The sequence below is a fragment of the Haematobia irritans genome, chromosome 5, assembly GCF_050003625.1.
Source record: "Haematobia irritans isolate KBUSLIRL chromosome 5, ASM5000362v1, whole genome shotgun sequence".
NCBI classification, from domain to species: domain Eukaryota; kingdom Metazoa; phylum Arthropoda; class Insecta; order Diptera; family Muscidae; genus Haematobia; species Haematobia irritans.
The window spans coordinates 164,567,854-164,592,761 of NC_134401.1; the positions used below are offsets into that span (position 1 = coordinate 164,567,854).

Below are 24,908 nucleotides of genomic sequence, written 5' to 3' on the forward strand. Positions count from 1 at the left end.
AGAGTAGCGTTCTGGTAGGTCTGTATGTTATTCCACTTCGTAACACTTGCCTGAGGTGTTCACACTGGCGCTGACTTGGCAATTACCTTATAGGTAGTCAACAAGGTTTCTTTATCCACACCCACCCAAGAGCTGCCGACAAGCATCTTTAAGACCTTGGTTCTATCGCGGAGCTTATCACAAAACAAATGGCAAAGACAGACGACTTGATAGGGCCCAGAATTCTGGTGTAATTTATAGTAAGAATTGTTTTCCCATCTACTCAGAAATTCAACTGCCAGCAGGGACATCGTGTCGCAGTTTTAAGAGTTGCGTTCTAGCAGTTTTGTATGTTATTCCACTTCGTAACACTTGCCTGAGGTGTTCACACTGGCGCTGACTTGGCAATTGCCTTATAGGTAGTCAACAAGGTTTCTTTATCCACACCCCAAGAGCTGCCGACGAGCATCTTTAGGACCTTGGTTCTATCGCGGAGCTTATCACAAAATGCACAGACGACTTGAAAAAGCTGTCGAATTTGACCCCGATAATTTTGGTGTAATTTATAGTAGGAAATATTTCGTCATTGCCTCTGACATTCAACTGCCTGCATACTTTTGCCGTCCATATAGCAAATAGTGTGGCTAAGGATTTGGTGGCAGATATTCTCATTTCTAGCATTGAAGTAACTGGTAAGATCGCAGATGCCATCTACAATGCGCCCGGATATCAAAGGGTACTTTGTACTTCAGAAACATAATAAAAAATTGGGATTTTACAGACTTAGTCCGTTATTACAGACTCACTAGAATAATCCATCCATTCTTCTCTTCGCTAGAAACCCCTTTTTGGTGTTCGATAAATTGGAATTGAACCCATAACCCTTTGTATGCAAGAAGGGCTTGCCCATCATTCCATTAGGTTAGATATAGTTACAGCCATTTATATCGGATTTACTTAAGACTATTTACTACATTGTGATACCACAGTGGTAAACTTTTCCTAAAAACACACTACCATTACTAAGATTTCGGTCGTAACTGTGATTCAGCTCAGAATGCTTTGTATCCAATGCGGACATGCTCAACACGGTGGCTTCCAAAATATAATAGTAAACCATTTTTATATATAAAAATAATTTACCATAGGTATTTTTAAGTATGACGAAGTATACCTCTTCTATGTCCTCTCTCTCAGATTCCATGTTCGATATGAAATATTCCATTTCAAGATATCCAAGATTTCATTTTCCTCCTTATACTCCAATTTCATGTAAACTATAGATGGGTTCGTTTGGAATTATTTACAATTTATTTAATAAATAACAAAAATAATTCCATAGTTCACAATAAGCTTACATCTTTAACAAAAAAACTATTTTTTTCAATTGGCTAATTGTAAAAAACAAAAACATAAATAATTTAGAGTATTACAATCATATTGACTAATTTATAAAGTAAAAAAAAAAACAATAGAATGGATAAAGCAACTTTATGGCGCATAAGGTAATAACAAATGCTTCATTGAATTTCCTGCATTGTATTACTTAAGAAATGAGATTTCTATGTCTAGAACGCATATAGCTTTTTTTTCTTCACTTGTCATAAATGCTAATTAGTTAGTTAATCAAAACGATATAAGTTTGCACTTGAATCAATATACTTATATATACGTTAAGGACTAGTTACGTTGCTTATGTAGTTGTTCCGTTTCTAAACGTAAATGCTGTAAACAGAAAACAACAACAGTATGAAATATTAGAACAAAAATATTGTTTCATTAGTTATTTTGTTTTACTTACATGAAAAACATCTTGAATTTTGTCTGTAATCAATTTTCTAGCCTCCGGTTCGGGAACACCTCTGCATTTTAAATCTTCAATGAAATCATTCATATCTATTGGTTTGCCAATATTCAGTGTAACTTTTTTGCCCCATTTCAATATATAGGGTTCAACATTAGGCAGCACATCGTCCATACCCTCATGCCACATGGGCAATATGATGGGTACCCTTGTCGATTCGTATATAATACGACCTACACCCCATTTCAAACGCATTTCCTCCTTAGTCATATTGACTTTACCCTCTGGAAACACATGGACCCAATGGCCCAATTTAGCCTTTTGTATGCATAAATTAATAGCATCTTGATATACACCGATCCCCCTAACTACGGGTATACATTTTCCTAAAATGAACAACAGAAAGTAAAAACATTAATATAGAAAAATTATAGACTTAATTTGAATACCCACCAAACATGAAAAACCACGAATGATATTTATTTGTAAAGCATATATCATGGGCTGCCATAGACCATCGTATTTTAAAAGTATTGCATACATAACGAGCGGGTAATATACCTATTTTATTAATACAAGTTTATATTATTACTTTGGTTGTCTTTGTTTACAATTTTATGTTGAACTTCTTGCTTACCCCAAAGTCCAGGATCATCGAAACACGAATGATGATTTGATACTGTTACTAAAGGTACACCTGAAGGTCTATTTGCTACGGCTTCTATCAGTCTTTCTTTGTTGTAAACACGCGTCTTATTCATAATACCTAGAAATAACAATTCAATTAAATAAGATTAGATTAGATTAAATTAAATTATATAAAATAAGTTTTTATTAATTACAGGTTCAGTTTTAATTTTTATCAACATTTAAATTTTTATTAAAAATTAAATTTTTAAATTAAAATAAACCATAATTTTTCTAATATCTTTGAGATCACGAACTATAAAAACATACGAGACTAAGAAGAGAAGGCTTTTGATCCTTTTGAAAATCGAGTGACTGCGAAATAATGTCGACTATAAATTACCCCAAGATTCTCAGGGTCACATTCAACAGCCTTTTCAAGACGTCTGCCCATGCCACTGCAATTTGTGACTAGATACGCGACAGAAGCATGGTCCTCAAGCCAAGTTGCCACTCGAGCCAAACATAAAATTTGGAGACTATTTTACCAAAAAACTACCACAAAAAATATTGTTGAATAGTTTATTTTATCAAAATTTTATTTCTACAGTAAATTTTATCAAAATTTTATTTCTATAGAAAATTTTGTTAAAATTTTATTTCTATAGAAAATTTTGTTAAAATTTTATTTCTATAGAAACTTTTGTCAAAATTTTATTCTGTAGAAAATTTTGTCAATTTTTTTTTTTATAGAAAAATTTTGTCAAAATTTTATTTCTGTTGAAAATTTTGTCAAAATTTTACTTCTATAGAAAACTTTTGTCAAAATTTTATTTCTATAGAAAATTTTGTTCAAATTGTATTTCTATAGAAAATTTTGTCAACATTTTATTTCTATAGAAAATTTTGTCAAAGTTTTTTTCTATAGAAAATTTTGTCAAAATTTTATATCTATAGAAAATTTTATTTCTTCAGAAAATTTTGTCTATAGAAAATTTTGTGAAAATTTGATTTCTATAGAAAATTTTGTCAACTTTTTATTTCTAAAGAAGATTTTGTCAACATTTTATTTCTATAGAAAATTTTATCAACATTTTATTTCTAATGAATATTTTGTCAAAGTTTTTTTCTATAGAAAATTTTTTCAAAATTTTATTCTGTAGAAAATTTTGTTAAAATTTTATTTCTATATAAAATTTTGTCAAAATTTTACTTCTATAGAAAATTTTGTCAAAGTTTTTTTTCTATAGAAAATTTTGTCAAAATTTTATATCTATAGAAAATTTGATTTCTATAGAAAATTTTGTTAAAATTTTATTTCTATAGAAAATTTTGTTACCATTTTATTTCTATAGAAAATTTTGTTACGATTTTATTTCTATAGAAAATTTTGTCAAAATTTTATATCTATAGTAAATTTGATCAAAATTTTATTTCTATAGAAAATTTTGTCAAAATTTTATATCTATAGTAAATTTGATCAAAATTTTATTTCTATAGAAAATTTTGTTAACATTTTTTTCTGTAGCAAATTTTATCAAAATTTTATTTCTATAGAAAATTTTGTTACCATTTTATTTCTATAGAAAATTTTTGTCAAAATTTTATTTCTATAGAAAATTTTGTTAAAATTTTATTTCTATAGAAAATTTTGTCAAAATTCTATTTCTATAGAAAATTTTGTCATCATTTTATTTCTATAGAAAATTTTGTCGAAATTTTATTTCTATAGAAAATTTTATGAAAATTTGATTTCTATAGAAAATTTTGTGAAAATTTGATTTCTATAGAAAATTTTGTCAAAATTTTATTTCTATAGAAAATTTTGTTAAAATTTTATTTCTATAGAAAATTTTGTCAAAATTTTATTTCTATAGAAAATTTTGTCAAATATTTTTTCTATAGAAAATTAAAAAAAAATATATTTCTATAGAAATTTCTTTCAAAATTTTATTTCTATAGAAAATTTTTTCGAAACTTTATTTCTATAGAAAATTTTGTTAAAATTGTATTTCTTTAGAAAATTTTGTCAACATTTTATTTCTATAGAAATTTTTTCAAAATTTTATTTCTATAGAAAGTTTTTTCAAAATTTTATTTCTATAGAAAATTTTGTCAAAACGCCTTTATAGAAAATTTTGTTAAAATTGTATTTCTATTGAAAATTTTACAAGTGCCTCTTAGTTGGAGAGGAATATATTGCAAAATCTAGCAAACCATCAAGAATTCTATCAATCTACCATTTTTGGTAGAATCCTACCAGCTGTGGCAACCGTGGAACCAGCGCTACAAAACGGGAGCCTCTGGATCAAACAGCATAACAGGCGGGTCTGAACTGGATTCATGAGGATACTGTTGCTGAAGCGTTGAGAAGCTACATAGTTAATCCTGTTCTAGGAGTTCGACCACCGCCCATAGCACCAGAAAAAAGACCTCCCACGGCAGGCTAGAGTGGTTTTGGCGCAACTAAAATCAGCCGCCTCAATTCCTACCTATCACTGATTGATGGCAGCGTAGCTGACGTGTCATATCTGACACGCCTCACCTTTTCGCTTGCCCAGAAAAAACCTACACGCCTCTCTACCAGATCACTCTGGACGCATCACATCTTAGTCGCAGAGTTCCTCGATCTGGATACAAGCTGATGTAGCAACAGCGCAACACGAAATGGATAATAACACAATGTTAAAACAACCTACTGGTGTTTTTCAGCAGACAAAAAACTGATTTTTTTTGCTGAAACAGCTAACAATTTGCTGTTTTGGAAAAGCAGACATACTGCTGAAGTGTCAGTAGTTTGTTGCAATTTTCAGCTGTTCCGAATAAAATTATAAATTCAGTCCGGCCTACATGAAAATGGAATGCCAAAATATAAAGTCTTTGGTAGTCGCATATGTTGCTGGCCTGCAAAAGCCAGCATTTGCTTCTCGTTTTTGCTAATTCAGCAGTATTTGTTTGCTATTTTAGCAGAGAAAAATGTTTGCTGTTTCAACTAACGGACTATAATCGCAAAAGAGGAAAATAGACTTTCTCAAAATGCGACTTTTCCGAATTTTGAAAAATCCTTTTGGAACTATTTTATAATTGGATGGGTTCAATGATAAAAACTAGAAAAATCTTAGCAATAGGTTCTTTTGGTTAAAGAATTTTTACAGCTCGACATCACCGAACTTATCACAGTTATTTATTTTTTTTTTTTTTCGGTTTACCAAAAAACTTTGAATTTGTTTTCTTTACCCACAGTCTTTTCGACATTTCTAAGATTCTAAATTTGCTATTTTAATTTAAAATAATTTGGCAAAAATTTCTAAAGTACACACATTTTAATATATATGTAGATGAGTTGTCCGCCGTAGTGCGGTGGTGTTACTTATTTAAATGTATATAATTTTCGTTTTACCCCTTCAAAGTATATGGGCCACAAAGTAATTCGCCTGACCCCAAAACAGACACAAGTGTGTAGTTGCCAATTATTTGCAATTGAACTTGAAAGAGTTTATTTCTGGGTTTTGATGATTCTATTGCTCTTTTTTATTTGTTTCCTTCATCTAGACGAGCTAGCGTAGTGTGTTAGTTTTCTTTAGGTTTGTTAATTGAACTTAATAAAATACTATTTTCCTGTAAGTTAAAGCTTTCGAGATAGTAGAATGTCATATTAGAGAATATTAGAGAAATTGAAAAAGTCTAGAATGTATACAAAAGTTAAGATCTTTTTTGATAAGATGTTTTTTTTTGTTTTCCTTTGATTCATTTATGGAATTTTTTAAACCACTTATGATTTATGACTCTTTTGGGGGCTAGGCTATAAAGAAAGGCCCATGATAAAATAATTACCTATAATCTAAATAGGCTTACTGAGGAATAAACGCATAAACGCAAGCATATCAGTGGACATATCACTGGAAATGTTTGTGTTGTTACTGATGCCATTGTGCGACTAGGGGATATTATTTTTGGACACCGGCTGTAACCTCGGCATATTATTTTTGGACACCGCCTGTAGCCTCGAGATATTATATTTGGACACCGGCTGTAACCTCGTCGACACCTCAGGTGTGGTCCCAACCCAATATCCCAGTCCAGATGATCGTCTTTCAAGTAAGCCCTTATCGCAGTTAATACAGATTGATTCATCATTTTCGAAGCATTCGATTCGAGTGAATACACTGCAGTTTTGATGTGGGCAATGCGATAAGACTCAATCATTTCTTGAAAAGATTTAACCGTAACTTGAACTCCATTATCGCTTTGGATCACTTCAGGCACACCAAATTTAAGAAAAACTTCCTCTACTAAAAATCTGATCACATTTGTAGCCGTAGCCTCTTTCACAGCCTTGAGGAATGTAAATTTGGTGAAGTGATCCACCACAATGAATATATACGCATTAACTTTCTTTTATCGAGGATATTTACATAGAAAATGTACATAAAATTTTTGAAACGGCCTATCGGTAACTACCTCGTAACCAATTCCGGGCATTAAGATCGAATTCGACGATTTTTGGGTCCATGCCATTGCTTTAGCCATACCACCGTGAGCTGATATAAAAGATTTAACAGATTGGATGATAAGTCCCCGGTCTGACACATAGATGGCGTCGCTAGTATTAATTGCATATTATTTTTATATAGTACCAACTTTCAAATGATTCGTGTCAAAATTTGACGTCTGTAAGTCAATTAGTTTGTGCGATAGAGCGTCTTTTGTGAAGCATCTTTTGTTATTGTGAAAAAAATGGAAAAAAGGAATTTCGTGTTTTGATAAAATACTGTTTTCTGAAGGGAAAAAATACGGTGGAAGCAAAAACTTGGCTTGATAATGAGTTTCCGGACTCTGCCCCAGGGAAATCAACAATAATTGATTGGTATGCAAAATTCAAGCGTGGTGAAATGAGCACGGAGGACGGTGAACGCAGTGGACGCCCGAAAGAGGTGGTTACCGACGAAAACATCAAAAAAATCCATAAAATGATTTTGAATGACCGTAAAATAAAGTTGATCGAGATAGCAGAGGCCTTAAAGATATCAAAAGAATGTGTTGGTCATACACGCAAAGAAAAAAAAAACGTTTAGAAAACGTGTACCGAAAACGTTTTTCTTTTGTTAGAGTTTTTTGAATTGCTTCGAAAATTTTGAACTTTTATCACCAAAAGAATTCGTTTGTTACAAAATTTTTATTTTTTCAATAAAAAAAAAGTTATTTTTGAAACAACAACACAGTCCATTTCGGTTATATCAAACACTGTTCTTTTCTGACTTTAGGTCTTTAATAAGACACATTTTACAGTTCAAAATTTAATATACTACAACATTGAACATTTTTTCGGAATCTTCCGAACATATATGGAATATATGTAAAAAAAAAAACTTTGGTCGAAGCAGGGATCGAACCCACGACCCTTGACATGCAAGTCGGACGTAGCAACCACTGCTCCACCGTGCCAAACTAAATGTTTGTTTCTGTTAAATAAATTTTGTTTATTCGTTTCGTGGGCGCCGCAAGCTATGCTATATAAATATAACTTTTATGGAAATTTATCTATTGATGACCACAACAGGTACATAGCTCAGTGGTTAGTGTGTTGGCTTACAAAGTGCATGGTCCGCGGTTCGATTCTCCGTCCAGACGAAAGGTAAAAAAATTTTAAAAATTTATAAAATCGTACAATTTTTTCTACATTGTTGGTATTACAGGAAAAGGTGTTAAGAACTAAAAAAACATCGTGGATGTGAGAAAGATGTGAGGGAAAATGCAATTAGCAGGAAAACAATGTTTTTTTTTTTGAGTTTGTCCTTATGAAATGGTTTTACATCCTGGAAAAAAATAAACGTTTATCACAAAAAGTATATACTTTTCTCCCAAATACACTTCCTAACAGCGAAAAGCAAATGAGAAACGTATTTTGTTTGTCTGAAATTTCGTTTGGGAGGAAAGAATAATTTTTTTGCGTGTATCATTCATCAATATTTCGATATGCGGAAGCTCTGTGCAAAATGGGTGCCGCGCGAGCTCACATTTGACCAAAAACGTGTTGATGATTCTGAGCGGTGTTTGCAGCTGTTAACTCGTAATACACCCGAGTTTTTCCGTCGATATATGACAATGGATGAAACATGACTCCATCACTCCCACACTCCTGAGTCCAATCGACAGTCGGCTGAGTGGACAGCGACCGGTGAACCGTCTCCGAAACGTGGAAAGACTCAAAAGTCCCCTGGCAAAGTAATGGCATCTGTTTTTTGGGATCGATTGTCTTGAGAAGGGAAAACCATCAACAGTGACTATTATATGGCGTTATTGGAGGTCGAAATCACGGCAAAACGGCCCCATATGAAGAAGAAAAAAGTGTTGTTCCACCAAGACAACGCACCGTGCCACAAATCATTGAGAACGATGGCAAAAATTCATGAATTGGGCTTCGAATTGCTACCCCACCCACCGTATTCGCCAGATCTGGCCCCCAGCGACTTTTTCTTGTTCTCAGACCTCAAAAGGATGCTCGCAGGGAAAAAAATTGGCTGCAATGAAGAGGTGGTCGCCGAAACTGAGGCCTATTTTGAGGCAAAACCGAAGGAGTTCTACCAAAATGTTATCAAAAAATTGGAAGGTCGTTTTAATCGTTGTATCGCTCTTGAAGGGAACTATGTTGAATAAAATGAATTTTGACAAAAAAAATGTGTTTTTCTTTGTTAGACCGGGGACTTATCAGCCAACCTGTTATATACATTTTTCTATACGTATTTAAAAAAAAATTGAAATTTACGAAAAAAAGTGGCAAATGTGTCGCGGCAACACTTCAATACCGAAGTTTCAGTGTAAGTACAGAAAGATATAAACCCCCATAGAGTTTTACTGTAGATTTCAATACAAATAAGTTAAATGCCCTATTATAATTTAGCAAGGGGATCAATGTTTATTAATTACCCTCACGTACATTTATTTATACACCCATAGAAAATATCATGAACGGCGTGGTTATTTCGAAACGATCCGTTTATGAAAGTGAGTCAACACAACGTTAAAATGACACCATGTGTTGTCAAAACAACAACCAGCGTTCATGATCTGAAAACGTAATGGTTACGAATTTAAAAAAAAAATATTAAAAAAAATTTCCGCTACCGTGACTCGAACCTGTGTCGTCTGCACCATACGCGTTAACAGTCGCCTTAGCACATTGCACCACCGACGGAGTTGCCATAACAACGTCTAAGGATTATTTTAAGAATTTTCATGGCCAAAGATAAACGAATGCCGTTCATGAAATCGTGAACGCCCGTGGACGAAATCGTGAACATTCCGTTTTGATTTTTTGTCAACGTTTCCGTTTCATTTTGTCGCTGTCCATTCACGATTTCGGAATGCAATTTTTTTCTATTAGTGTAACATATGGTTTTTAATTCAAAGATAACATCTTAATAAAGATATAAAACCCCATAGAGTTTAATAATAAATCTCAATTGAAATATTTAATTAATTAGTTGCGCCATTATAATTTAACACATGGAACTGGTATATGTTTTGATAATTGTCCCCACTTACATATAAAGGGTGATTCTTTTGAGGTTAGGATTTTCATGCATTAGTATTTGACAGATCACGTGGGATTTCAGACATGGTGTCAAAGAGAAAGATGCTCAGTATGCTTTGACATTTCATCATGAATAGACTTACTAACGAGCAACGCTTGCAAATCATTGAATTTTATTACCAAAATCAGTGTTCGGTTCGAAATGTGTTTCGCGCTTTACGTCCGATTTATGGTCTACATAATCGACCAAGTGAGCAAACAATTAATGCGATTGTGACCAAGTTTCGCACTCAGTTTACTTTATTGGACATTAAACCAACCACACGAATGCGTACAGTGCGTACAGAAGAGAATATTGCGTCTGTTTCTGAGAGTGTTGCTGAAGACCGTGAAATGTCGATTCGTCGCCGTTCGCAGCAATTGGGTTTGTGTTATTCGACCACATGGAAGATTTTACGCAAAGATCTTGGTGTAAAACCGTATAAAATACAGCTCGTGCAAGAACTGAAGCCGAACGATCTGCCACAACGTCGAATTTTCAGTGAATGGGCCCTAGAAAAGTCAGAAAATCCGCTTTTTTATCGACAAATTTTGTTCAGCGATGAGGCTCATTTCTGGTTGAATGGCTACGTAAATAAGCAAAATTGCCGCATTTGGAGTGAAGAGCAACCAGAAGCCGTTCAAGAACTGCCCATGCATTCCGAAAAATGCACTGTTTGGTGTGGTTTGTACGCTGGTGGAATCATTGGACCGTATTTTTTCAAAGATGCTGTTGGACGCAACGTTACGGTGAATGGCGATCGCTATCGTTCGATGCTAACAAACTTTTTGTTGCCAAAAATGGAAGAACTGAACTTGGTTGACATGTGGTTTCAACAAGATGGCGCTACATGCCACACAGCTCGCGATTCTATGGCCATTTTGAGGGAAAACTTCGGAGAACAATTCATCTCAAGAAATGGACCGGTAAGTTGGCCACCAAGATCATGCGATTTGACGCCTTTAGACTATTTTTTGTGGGGCTACGTCAAGTCTAAAGTCTACAGAAATAAGCCAGCAACTATTCCAGCTTTGGAAGACAACATTCCCGAAGAAATTCGGGCTATTCCGGCCGAAATGCTCGAAAAAGTTGCCCAAAATTGGACTTTCCGAATGGACCACCTAAGACGCAGCCGCGGTCAACATTTAAATGAAATTATCTTCAAAAAGTAAATGTCATGGACCAATCTAACGTTTCAAATAAAGAACCGATGAGATTTTGCAAATTTTATGCGTTTTTAAAAAAAAAAAAGTTATCAAGCTCTTAACAAATCACCCTTTATTTATGGCATATTTTTTTAATTCAAAAATAATGTCTTAATTGTCCCCACTTGAATTAATTTATTGAAAACTTTTTTGTTTTAATTTAACGATTATGTCTTAATAAAAACTCTCATTATTTAACAATGACATCATCATCATAATCATCATTTGTAAACAAAGTTTGTCTAACTAAAAGAAATGTAAAGTTCAAAGTGTCTAATATCATTTAAGGATATATATCCTTAAATGATATACAAACACATATAGGCAGGCACATATTGAGTTTATATTAAATTGGTGGTTTATATCCAAATATCAACAAGAGGTTTGTTTGTGTCTTCTAGTACTTAAACATAATACCAATTTGGCGTCGTTTTATAATATACAGATATTGTATTTTATATATTCCTACAAAAAAATATCTAGGTCAATTGTTACTTGTTGACATGTACGTACACACAGCTAAGGAAGTGTGAGTCTTTGACATTTCGCCATAAAAATGTCTGGAAATATGTCTTTTGTCTAGAAATTCCTTCATGGAGTTTCATCAAATATGTATGTGTATGCCGCTAGATGTGTTGGCATTTAAAAGAAATAAGCAAAAAAAAATAGCAGGACCTAAATAATCGTTAAATGTCCTTTAATCAAAAACATTAGAGAAACAAACTAGAGCCGCATCTAATGGCTTTAACAAAATAAACCGAGAAACAAAACGGATTTCCTTTTTCCAAAACAAGATTAGTAAGTTATAATCGTGTTCTGATAAGTGTTTTTTTTTACAATTTTTCTATAATATCTAGACGGAAATAATAATTTAGCTTTTCTTGAAAACTCTATCATGATACTTTGAAGGCTTACATGTCCTTCTATACAATATAAAGGACATGATTGTGTTTTCAATTAAATGTACAAGAGCTAGATACTACTCTATGATAGCCTAAACCAAACCTGCAAATATAAAACTGTCAAAAGTTTGGCTAGACTGGATCTTATACAAGTATACCCTTCTCCATTGATGTTATAACAAAATATCCATAAAGATATGACGAAATTATAGGAACATTTGGACAGGGCTGTGTCGGAGTCGAGCAAAATTGGCTCGACTCCGACTCCAGCATTTTTCGTCAGCCTCGGAGTCGACTCCGGGTAATATAACAAAATCTCATTTTAATACCACTAGGTTAGGTTAGGTTAGGTTATGTGGCAGCCCGATGTATCAGGCTCACTTAGACTATTCAGTCCATTGTGATACCACAGTGGAGAACTTCTCTCTTATCACTGAGTGCTGCCCGATTCCATGTTAAGCTCAATGACAAGGGACCTCCTCTTTATAGCCGAGTCCGAACGGCGTTCCACATTCCAGTGAAACCACTTAGAGAAGCCTTGAAGCCCTCAGAAATGTCACCAGCATTACTGAGGTGGGATAATCCACCGCTGAAAAACTTTTTGGTGTTCGGTCGTAGCAGGAATCGAACCCACGACCTTGTGTATGCAAGGCGGGCATGCTAACCATTGCACCACGGTGGCTCCCTTAATACCGCTAATGTGTAGTTCTATTGTGGGGGGGTACCATAAATGCGAGCTATATAAAGGTTTATATTCCCACATGAATTAGAACCTGAACCGATTTAAACAAAATTGTATACTTTTCTACAAAATCTATGTACTTACAATTTAAATCTAACGTTATTGGACGAAACACAATTTTAGTAAAAAACAAATAAGGAAAGTGAGACAACTTTGTATTTAGATCTACATTTCGATAAAATCTCAAATACTTCAAATTTTGAGAAAATTTCCTATAGAAATAAAATTTTGAGAAAATTTTCTGTAGAAATAAAATGTTGACCAAAATATCGATAGAAATAAAATTTTCACAAAATTTTTTATAGAAATAAAATTTTGACAAAATTTCCTATAGAAATAAAATTTTAACAAAGTTTTCTATAAAAATAAACTTTTGACAAAATTTTTTATAGAAAAAAAGAAAAATTATAGAAATAAAAATTTTTATAGAAATAAAAGTTTGTTATAGAAATAAAATTTTGACAAAATTTTCAATATAAATAAAATTTTGACAAAATTTTCAATATAAATAAAATTTTGACAAAATTTTCAATAGAAATAAAATTTTGAAAAATTTTGACAAAATTTTCAATAGAAATAAAATTTTGACAACATTTTCTGAAGAAATAACAGTTTGCAAAATTTTCTATAGAAATAAAATTTTTACAAAATTTTCTATAGAAATAAAATTTTGACAAAATTTTCTATAGAAATAAATATTTGAAAAAATTTTTTTGACAAAATTTTGCTCTACAGAAATAAAATTTTGACAAAATTTTCTATAAAAAAAAATTGAAAAAACTTTCTATAGAAAAAAGATTTTGAAAAAAACTTTCTGTAGAAATAAAACTTTGCAAAATTTTCTATAGAAATAAAAGTTTGCAATATCTTCTATAGAAATAAAATTTTGCAAGATTTTCTATAGAAATAAAAGTTTGACTAAATTTTTTATAAAAATAAAATTTTTACAAAATTGACAAAATGTTCTACAGAAATAAAATTTTGACAAAATGTTCTATAGAAATAAAATGTTTACAAAATTTTCTATAGTAATAACATTTTGACAAAATTTTGTATAGAAATAAAATTTTGACAAAATTTTCTATAGTAATAACATTTTGACAAAATTTTTTATAGAAATAAAATTTTGACAAAATTTTCAATAGAAATAAAAGTTTGAAATAATAAAAAATAAAATTTTCTATAGAAATAAGATTTTGACAAAATTTTCAATAGAAATAGAATTTTGACAACATATTCTATAGAAATAAAATTTTGAGAAAATTTTCAATAGAAATAAAATTTTGACAAAATTTTCTATAGAAATAAAATTTTGCAAAATTTTCTATAAAATTAAATTTTGTATAGAAATAAAATTTTGACAAAATTTTCTATAGAAATAAATTTTTGAAAAAAAATTCTTTCAATATTCGACATATGTATATAGGTAGAAATAAAAATTTGAAAAATTGTTTTTTAAATTTTGAAAAAACTTCCTATAGAAATAAAATTTTGATAAAATTTTCTATAGAAATAAAATTTTGACAAAATTTTCTATAGAAAAAAAAAATTACAAAATATTCTATAGAAATAAAATTTGGACAAAATGTTCTATAGAAATAAATTTTTGAAAAAATTTTCTTTCATTATTCGACATATGTATATAGGTACATGGTCTTAAAATAAAATTTAAAAAATAATATCGATTTTTCGAAATATTTCAAATAAATTTTTTTGGTGGTGGGCATTAAAATGGATCGATTCAGACCATCTGCTAGTCTAACATTCTAGGAAACATAAAATGATCTCCGTAATTGGAAGTTGCTTTTCATTTACAGTCATACCGTACATTGATCTAATGACTAACGCAATGGAAACTAATTTGCGTAAAAACTTGTTTAGTTACAAAAATGTGAAGTGTTTTAAAAAAAATTTGTCGAAGTCGAGCAAAATTTTTACGACTCCGACTCCAGCAAAATCTTCAGGCTCCGACTCCAAAGAAAAAAAAAATCACGAACATTTTTCCAATTAAAGTCTTAATTGAGCTGTAAAAAATATTCAATTAAAAATTTAACTCATTCCACAAATTTTTTAATTGAAACAAAAATCAAACACAAAAATTAATAGTATCAATTAATTTAATTGACTTCCAATTAATTTTTTTTATTGAAACTAGTATTTCTGTGATTGAAGACATTTCAATTAAAAACTTAATTGGATCAATTAATTTCGTGATTGAATCAGAAACAAAAATTTTAAAGTGCAAGTTTTGCTTTGGAAGTAGAATGGTGTATTCATCTGCAAACACCGCAGTGGGTGTGTGCAGTTATATTTTTGTATTTCTTGGCCAAGCGATCCACGATTCGTAAATTTTTTAGATTGTGATATGTTTTTTATTTCAGTCAAGCTAAATATGCTTTAGGGTAATCAAGTAAAAAAAGAGCTGACAAAGTTTGCATTTTCTACAGACTTTATGCTGTTATAAAATTTTTTGCTGTGTCCACTAAAAAAATTCTTTCAGTGATATCGGATATATAGTTGATTTCGGTTATATAGTAAATTAGGGATTTTTATAAAAAATTAGAATAGTTCGTTATCTGTAGAATACAGATTATGTATCTTCGCCTGTTAAACATTTTTTGGGTTGTTCTTTCTGGCGTTGTGTTGACATCCATTCGATTAGGCTTTTTTATAATGTTTACAAGGAACAATCGCCTTCTTTTTTGGACATTTCTTTAATAATAATTTATCACAATGGACTGCATAGTCTAAGGGAGCCTGAATCAAATGGAGCTGCCACTTAAAATTAAACTAATCTAATAATACCCGATATCGCAGAGCAAATCAGCTTATATTTCGAATGCTAGACTTTTCAACTACCTCCCACTCTCATACTTTATAAACTTTTTGGTTGCATAAGAAAACTTATGAAAACCAATTGATTCAATAGTTTTGGAAGTCATAATCGAGTAGTGGATGTTTGCATTGGTTACTTTCATGAATATTTGTTATTTCTATATAAATAAATAAATAAATATTTAGCTAATATTCAAAACATTTGTTGGGGTTTTTATTAATATTTAAATCTAACAAGGTATTCCTATCAGGGATGGAAAATACAATTTTTAAGAAAGTACAAGAAAGGTATTTTTTTTATCGAAAAAGAAGATGAGAAGATTATTGTCAAGAGCTCCTTTAGACAGAACTTTAAAGAAAATAAAATTTTGCTTGTTAACTCCTCAAAATATTTCTAGATAAAGAAAAAGCAATTTTTGACAAAATATTCTATAGAAATAAAATTTTGACAAAATTTCCTATAGAAATAAAATTTTCTATAGCAATAAAATTTTGACAAAATTTTCAATAGAAATAAAATTTAGACAAAATTTTCTATAAAAATAGAATCTTGACAACATTTTCTACAGAAATAAAATTTTGTCAAAATTTTCTATAGAAATAAAATTTTGACAAAATTTTCTATAGAAATAAAATCTTGACAACATTTTCTACAGAAATAAAATTTTGACAAAATTTTCTATAGAAATAAAATTTTGACAAAATTTTCTATAGAAATAAAATTTTGTCAAAATTTTCTATAGAAATAAAATTTTGACAAAATTTTCTATAGAAATAAAATTTTGACAACATTTTCTATAGAAATAAAGTTTTGACAAAATTTTCTATAGAAATAAAATTTTGACAACATTTTCTATAGAAATAAAATTTTGACAACATTTTCTATAGAAATAAAATGTTGACAAAATTTTCTATAGAAATAAAATTTTGACAAAATTTTCTATAGAAATAAAATTTTGACAAAATTTTCTACCGAAATAAAATGTTGACATAAATTTTTATAGAAATTTTCTATTTTCTTTCTAAAGAAATAAATTTTTGCAAAATAATATTTTTTGGTAAGATTTGGAGAAACCAAATGTTGGTAGATTATATTTGTCTCAACTTTTGACCGTGACTATAATGGTTCGTATTATTTTAGTACGCGACCGATAACTTCTCATCTAGAAAATGTTCGTGAGGAAGCGTAATATTGAAACACATGTTTTTTCGACTAAAACAATTTGTAAAAACTATTAGCAAATAAGTTTGTTGAACAATTTCTCAAAATATTAAAATATTTTGTCAAAACTATTGTACCATAAATCCGATATCGGCTCAAAAATGTCTACACAAAAATCGTTCGCGGGGGTACTACGGTATTGACCAGGGTGAAAAAGTATTGAAAAAACTACTATAGTACTGCATTTTCCATCCCTGAATCCTATTGACTTATAAATGAGGGTTATCTGTCTGTGGGTTATGTATCTTGTTTCAAATTTTTGGATTGTTAGATTTTCAAATAATTTTTTTGATTTTCTGATTATCAGGGAATTTTTTGAGTTGGCGGGATCAGAGCAAAATAACTTTTAATAAAAAACAACTTACTTTTTTGTGGAATTTTCATGGATTTTTTGGACTATCACAAGTTTTGTTAGCTTTCTCAGTAGTGTTTGTAACGTTTCAAAGCTTTCTAATTGATTTCACTTATAGCGTGAAACGCCGTTGTGCTTCGGCCTTATCAGGTGCATTGTAGATTCTACAATTACTCATCCTTTTATATCATCTCGTTTTATAGCCGAGTCCGAACAGAGTACCACGCTAAAATAGGGATAGGAGGGACTAAAGACATTTGTCACAAATATATAAAAATAAAATATGATTTTTACAGAAAAGTATTAGTTGAGGGTATATTATTTAAATATTTCCTGTATCCCTTACTAGGGATATTGCTTTTGTAAAAAAAAAAACAAAGAATATTAATTATGCACATTGGACATTGGATTTTATCTTTTCCAAGTTTAGTTTTTCAAACAAAATTTAGGAAAACAACGAGTTTCGTTGGCCGTTGTGTATTTTGACTTTCCAAAGTTCCGTTTAGCAAAGAATATTTAATCAATTTATAGTTTATAATGTCATATTATTATATAAGAATTCGATCGATTTAACAAACATGAAGTGAAATTTGAACGTTTGAAATGAAAAGTGAATACATTTATAGCTGATTAAAATGTATCAAAAAATTATAGCTTATAACACCTGCATTTTTTGATTGCATACTCGTTTTCGCACATGCCAATTTATTCTAGATATTATCGCACATTGTTTACGAATGCAAGCACGTGAAAATCATCTACCATGAGTATTTCATTTAAGCTTTTATGTACATTACAATGTCAAGAGTATTGTTTTGTTTAGTTTTCCTATAACCATTATATCAATTCAAATCGTATATATTATGTACATACATACATATGTTATATACATACATATATTCGAAATCATTTTCTAATAATAAAAAAAGCGGAAAAGAGAAAATTAGTACCATCATCCGTATCGAATGCATCACGAATATAATGGCAACATGCAATTTTGGGTACCAAATTGAATTTCTTATATTTTACGCGAATATTTAATGTATGTCATATCAATGACTTGGAAATGCACAATCATAAACATTTGGCGTATATTAATATACATTTTTCCGCTTTTTATTTTTGTTGGTAAGGTCATGAGTCGTACGTGGAAAATGGGCAAATATTATAAGCATTTTAATTAAATTCCCCCAATGTAAATATAGCATTTAGTAGCATTTGAGTAAATGCATCTCGATGATTAAACAAATATTTTAAATCATTGCTAGCATTGCTAATAAAAAATTAACTTAAATATTAAATGCATAATAATTACTAAATTGTTATGACGTATAATCACTTTTCAATTTCCAGTTTTTAATATAAAAGGCTATAATTAAAATTAAACATATTAAGGAAAGTTAATTGTAATACCGTTTGTTTGAAAATCATTATTTTATAAAACCTGTTATTAGAAAATTCTAAGATTCTTAACTGAAGTCTAGACTATTGTAATAAACTAACGCCTTTGTCTTCTTTCAAAGACCTTTGTCCGATTCTATTTTCTCAATGCTCAATAACAATAGTTCTTAAAACCTCTGAACTACCCGTAGAGATTACTAATCAATGATTTGTAGGGTTTACCTGTATTAAACTTACATGTATACACAGAAAGAAATATAAACAATATTGCATCAACTAAAATTTTAATCTAATTTAAAAAAAAATCAATCAAAAACGTTGACATGAATATATTTCGATTTGTTGTCACATTAGTGTAGTGACAAATAAAAAATAATAAGAAGGAAATAATAAAAATAAAATTAATGAAATTAAAGTTATGTATATAAACACAGAAAAAAAATCACGAACATTTTTCCAATTAAAGTCTTAATTGAGTTTTAAAAAATATTCAATTAAATATTTAATTGATCCAACATATATTTTTTTTATAGCTGATGGCCTTAGCAGCCAATGCTTCTTTTCTCTTCTTATCATACATTTACTATATGATTAAAATAAACAATAAAATAAAATAAATAATATTTTTTGTGTGTGAAGAAATGAGAATCGAATCTTGGCGATTCTCGTATGCGATTCCCAATAAAAGTCAGCGTATAAAACACAAACAAAACTATCTCCTTTTATGACACATGTATAGTAAGGCGTGTATAGATTTTAATCTGGCATTTTCTTTTCAATAACTTTAAACAATCAAATTCCATCTATTTTAAGATCTAATAAGCTCGACTCCAGTAGAAATTTTTTAGCATTTTCACAGGACTGATACCGATGCTCAAGTTTACCAAAAATTTTAAACTTTCATTTAATTGAATAATGTCTATACTCTTTTGCTGTTAGGATTTTACTGGATCTACATATTGAAATGAGGCGTGTCCTCAACAGCAAATTTACCACGTCAATGACAAAGCCATGCTAAATGACCGGTCCCTTCTATACCTTTTGACCAGAACTGGGACTGGTCCAAAACACATCAGAAACTATTCCAGTACCGGTCTTGGAATAACTGATTATTTCTCAAATTAAGCTATAACAGCAAACAAAATATTTGCTGATGGCATTTAAGAAATTTTGGGGATATTATTAAATGAAGACAAATAACAACACGTACACTGAGGTGGCAGCCGCTGGCCGATGGCTGGTATCCATCGGGTCAATCCGGTGCGTAGAACCCGCCGCCGTGGGATTGAAGACAAATTTCAAGTTTTTCCTCACATTCTCTCCAAATAATAGCTTACAAAAATCATCAACTAGTCGCGAACCTCCAAAAATTTAAAAACTCCAAAAGCCAATATGTCGCGTACGTGAAAGTCCAAAAGCCAACTTTTTGTAAAATTCTGTTTTAAGTTGAAAAATTGTGTTTTTAATTTAAATAAAAAAAATCAATTATACGAAAAGTTTTTTCCAATTTAAAAAAAAATATTTTATAAAACAGAGCTCGTTGTCTGAGTTTTTAATTTATTTTTATTCAATATTTCGTCTTTCCATTGAAAGACTTCAACGGGAAAATTTTGTTGAGTGTACAAAAAGAAAATATATTTTTTTCCTCGTTTTTATCAAAAATTTTTTTTAATTGGAAAAATCAAAATACAAGTCGAATACAATAAAAACAAATTTGTAACATAACGAAAAGTTTTTCTTTAAAAAAGTGTAAACCGGAGTTTTCTGATTCTGCTACATAAATCCATAATCACAACATTTATTAGTCACCGTAAGATTGCATGCGCACATCTTTCAAAAGACACTGAGCTACGAAATAAACATATATTGGAGCTAATGTCCATTTCAAAGAAAATTTTCCTCTACAAAAAAAAAACAGCCAGCAAAAACTAGGTAACCACATCTCATTACAATTGGCATTACCAGGAGTACAGCTGTCATTACACGTTGCATTACATTGTGGTGAGTTATAATGACCAACTTATAATGCCAAAAATAAATACTTCTCGGTAATTTTCGAATTGTTATTCTCAAATTTTATGCAGTTGACTGTTAATGACTTAATAAAATAGAATAAATATTGGTACCATTAGGTATACATAATTATTCACATAATTGAGTATTTACTTAAAAAATCAAAAAGAATATGTAATGTAACGGTAATTCTGAACATTTTTCCGTTAAGAAATTTTTATCACAAACATTTCATAATAATTGTGCTTTAAATTAATGCCATTATCATATTATGTTTTAAATAAATGCTTTCTTATACCTCATTCACATTACACTTCCAAAATGCACTTAAACTAGATTTCAAAGGGACTTAAGTCCACTTTTAGTATATTTCGAACCTAATGTGAATTCATGGCCGAAAGTATGCCTGGGGAGAAGTAATTTCCTCCTTGGACATGCGTATGTAAATGTAATCCGGAGCGATGCCAATTAATAAGTGGTTATTAATTTTTAAATAGTCTTACATACAAGATTACCAAGTAATGAGAGTTTTTGCTGGGCAATTTAAAAATTTTATTACCTCGATTAAAAAGTCTGTTCTAGTGTAATTGGCATTATCTGACATTACACTATGATTTATCCAATCATTTTAATACTTTGTTATAAATTTCCTATAATTTCCATGCAATTGTAATAAACAATTTTAAACCGGATAATCTTATTACAAAAATACACCCTTGTGTATTTTGTGGTATAGTAAACTTGTTGTGCTTTTCCTACTCTACGCAAACTCATGAGCTTGTAGTGTGTATTTAACAGGTTTTAATTCTTACCCAAAACAAATTTGCTAAATAATCCTACGGCAAAAATTGCTAGTTGACTACATATGTACCAAAATCCAGTAGGACTTTTTAGCCTTTCGAATATCCAGTCAATTTTATAGGGTATATGGACCGGTGGTGGTGGTGTTGTTGGCGGTGTTGTAGATATTGGTGTTGTTGCTGATTTTATCGTCGATGATGCTGCCGCTGATGGTGATGATGATGGCACTGACATTTGTTGCTGTGTATGCTGTTTATTATCCATTTGTTGCTGTTGGTAGGAATCTTTAGCATATGATGAAAATACTGAAGGGGAAGTGCTAGAGGATAAAGATGATTCGGCGGCTGCTACATTCATTTGTGATATTTTTTTATGATTTCTTTGTTGTAATTCTTGATGTTGCTGTTCAGCAATAAACGTTTGTGTATGCTTTTGTTGGACACGATACTGCGGGCGGAAAAAAATAGCAAAATTGTATTTTTTATATATTTTTTTTTTTGTGAGTATTTTTTTTTTTTTATTTACAAAGACTATGACTTCGAACTCCTTAATTGTTTTCTTTTTGATTTTAACCGATGTATTTTGTATTTTTTCATAAAAAAATATTTTTTATTTCATATAAACTAGATAGATGAACAAAGGATACTTATTTTGTGAGAGTTCTATACTCGTTCTTGGTCGATTTGAATTTGCAATGTATTGTCATCTATTTATCAAATATATGGAACAAAGGATACCGCGAGACAACTTTGTTCTTCAGAGAGAGAGCAACAACTCAAGCCAACGAAAATGAAAATATTAATACCGCCAAAGCACAAGACACATTATTATTGTGCGAAATGCAGTCAGGAAATGCGCGCATTAAACATCTTGACAAACCATATCACTCTTTTTCACATTCACATGAAGAGAAAATGATGCGTCAATAAAACTCTCCGAACAGGGAATAAATACCTAAAAACTAGACAATGTTATTGTTTTGAACCGTTTATTGTTTAATGAAACAAAATCAAAATTGTTCCATTTCAGATAAATAGTTTTACAATAGCTACGCAAAATTGAAATTATCGTTAAATTTAATAGAACGATATAACCGTACGGTGGGATACTCTGAAAGTAACTGAAAGCTTGCCACACAAAAACCTATTTTGCAGATTGTGGCTGTTGTGCTGTTTCTCAGCAACAATTAGAGATATATGTACATGGGAGTGTATATCTATTTTGTTTCTCTCAATTGTAGTAAAGTCTTCAAATGTAAATATACAAACTTTATATCAATTCAAAGTAAAACTGGTTGAGTGCTAGAGCACAGTAATCGTACTAATGATTGGAATTATTGCATTAAACTAAAAAAAAAAAAATACGAGTAAAAAAATAGATGGTCACTTGCAAAATTATAACAATAATCATAACTCTTCCAACTCCCTAGGAAACGAGTGAGTATTCCATCCCCTAAGGAGTGAGAGAGTTCGGGTATTAATATCTCTGGAATGTTGTGGGTGTCGTGTCGTAGATTAGATTGAAATGAAACGTGGTTAGCACGTTATCAACGTTATGAATTATCGTATAATATTATCAAAAACAAACTTACCTCTGGTGCGAAGTATCGCAAAATATTCTTCTTCCCACCAACCACATGATATCGATTAATAATTGTGTGGCTTCTGGAGCAAATGCTTAACATGATTGATTTTATAAGTATTCAAATTTACACTTGCTCCACGCGATATTTGGCAAATTTTAATGTATATTTATTGTAATACAATTTTCGAAAGCTTCCAAAGTTCCTTGTTAATTAAATTGATGCAAGCCAAAATAAAACGCCACCATAAAACGTCTTATATAGTTCCCTTTAATTTCCTATATACGGCGCATGTCTGCAAAGAAACAACAGAAGAAATCGGAGTAAAGCAATATTTAATTATTATATAAAACATAAGATTACACCTGCCATAGAAAAAATTAAAAATTGCAATCAAAGCAAAAACAATCTTGAGAGAAAGTGAACAGCTGATGTTGCAATTATTTTTACTTTGGTCTTAACCTTCTTATAATTTATGAAATAAAATAAAATATAAAATGTTTACTTACTTTTTACTTGAGCAATTTTTAATTCACCAGTAAAATTTATGAAATTTCATGGAATATATCGATTATAGCAGCCGCAAAATAAATTTCAACTAGCAAATTTCTTCTTCTTCTCATTGTTTACATATTAGTGTGCTACCTAAATTGAATCGTATTTGTCTGGCAAATATGTTTTTGGCAGAATAGATTTTTAAATGCTACATAGGTGATTCGTTTATCTCCACAAAAAAGTGTCAATTTGTTTCATTTCAGACATTTGTTTTTGTGTTTTTCGTAAAAACAAACTTATCCCTGCCCATGGTAACATATGAGAGACCTATTTTCTAAATGTCAAAAACAAATTGTTATTTATGTTATTTTATATCTAGAAATTTGAGTACATAGCTCTACTTCATTCCGCATCGAAAACGCTACTATTTTCTATTTTAAGACCATATAGTTTATGAATCAGTTGAAATAATTATGAGGAAAGAAAATTATATGGATTATCTTTATTAGTATTCAAATCCAGTTTATATAAAATCCCCAAAAAGTTGCACAAATAAAATTTTATCGCACTTGTATTTGTACGTTCAATGTGCCGAATTCAGCAGCAGAAACCCATAAAAATTGCATTTAATGTTTTGCCAATATTTCAAAGTACGATTTCCTATCTGTCATCCAAATGGGTAATACTATTACATGATCTATCCTATCAAGATAGTCCTTTTATTAGGAACCACCGTGGTGCAATGGTTAGCATGCCCGCCATACACAAGGTCATGGGTTCGATTCCTGCTTCGACCGAACACCAAAAAGTTTTTCAGCGGTGGATTATCCCACCTCAGTAATGCTGGTGACATTTCAAAGGTTCTCTAAGTGGTTTCACTGTAAAGGTGAGTATTAAGTTCGAGTTTAGCCGCTAAAATCGCTAAAGTGAAAACTAAATCCGTAAGAAAAATGCATGAAATTATACGTATTTGTTGCAAATTTTATTAGAACTTGATGGGGAATAGCCCAGAGCAAATTTTCACAAAGTTTGTATTCCTTAAAATGGATTATTAAAGAAAAGTAATCGTGAAAAAATGACGTTTTTAGGTGAGTATTAAGTTCGAGTTTATCCGCTAAAATTGCCATTTTTTGACGATTACTTTTCTTTAATAATACTTTTTAAGGAATACAAACTTTGTGAAAACTTGCTCTGGGCTATTCCCCATCAAGTTATAATAAAATGTGCAACAAATATGTATAATTTTATGCCTTTTCTTACTGATTTAGTTTTCACTTTAGTGAAAAACTCGAACTTAATACCCACCTTTTAGCGGCTAAACTCGAACTTAATACCCACCTTAAAGGTGAGTACTATGTTCGAGTTTTTCACCAA

The 24,908-nt window shown here is 30.6% G+C and overlaps 1 protein-coding gene across 7 annotated transcripts; it reads right to left on the reverse strand.

Annotated features, from left to right (window-relative positions):
- Positions 1 to 1,267: 1,267 nt before the first annotated feature.
- Taz (tafazzin, phospholipid-lysophospholipid transacylase) lies at positions 1,268 to 23,689 on the reverse strand. Of its 7 annotated transcripts, XM_075313944.1 has the most exons (7): positions 23,549 to 23,689; positions 23,049 to 23,334; positions 21,469 to 21,904; positions 2,421 to 2,549; positions 2,237 to 2,344; positions 1,781 to 2,169; positions 1,268 to 1,704 (listed from the first exon to the last, which is right to left on the reverse strand). In XM_075313944.1, the coding sequence occupies exons 2-7, from the start codon at positions 23,139 to 23,141 to the stop codon at positions 1,660 to 1,662; spliced, it is 1,200 nt and encodes a 399-aa protein (XP_075170059.1). In that variant the 5' UTR covers positions 23,142 to 23,334; positions 23,549 to 23,689; the 3' UTR covers positions 1,268 to 1,659. The 7 variants fall into 7 exon arrangements, with proteins under 7 accessions (XP_075170059.1, XP_075170062.1, XP_075170061.1 ...); XM_075313947.1 differs by lacking the exons at positions 23,049 to 23,334; positions 23,549 to 23,689 and adding an exon at positions 22,412 to 22,569; XM_075313946.1 differs by lacking the exons at positions 23,049 to 23,334; positions 23,549 to 23,689 and adding an exon at positions 22,337 to 22,557.
- Positions 23,690 to 24,908: the final 1,219 nt, after the last annotated feature.

Bases quoted from the DNA above. Each gene is read 5' to 3' on its own strand.
- Taz (XM_075313944.1), bottom strand. From the start codon at position 23,141: ATGTTAAGCATTTGCTCCAGAAGCCACACAATTATTAATCGATATCAT. The intron at 2,550-21,468 runs GTAAGAATTAAA...TGTTATTTCTAG, and splicing joins ATTTAGCAAATTTGTTTTGG to GTATTATGAATAAGACGCGT. The intron at 1,705-1,780 runs GTAAGTAAAACA...TTCTGTTTACAG, and splicing joins AAATTCAAGATGTTTTTCAT to CATTTACGTTTAGAAACGGA.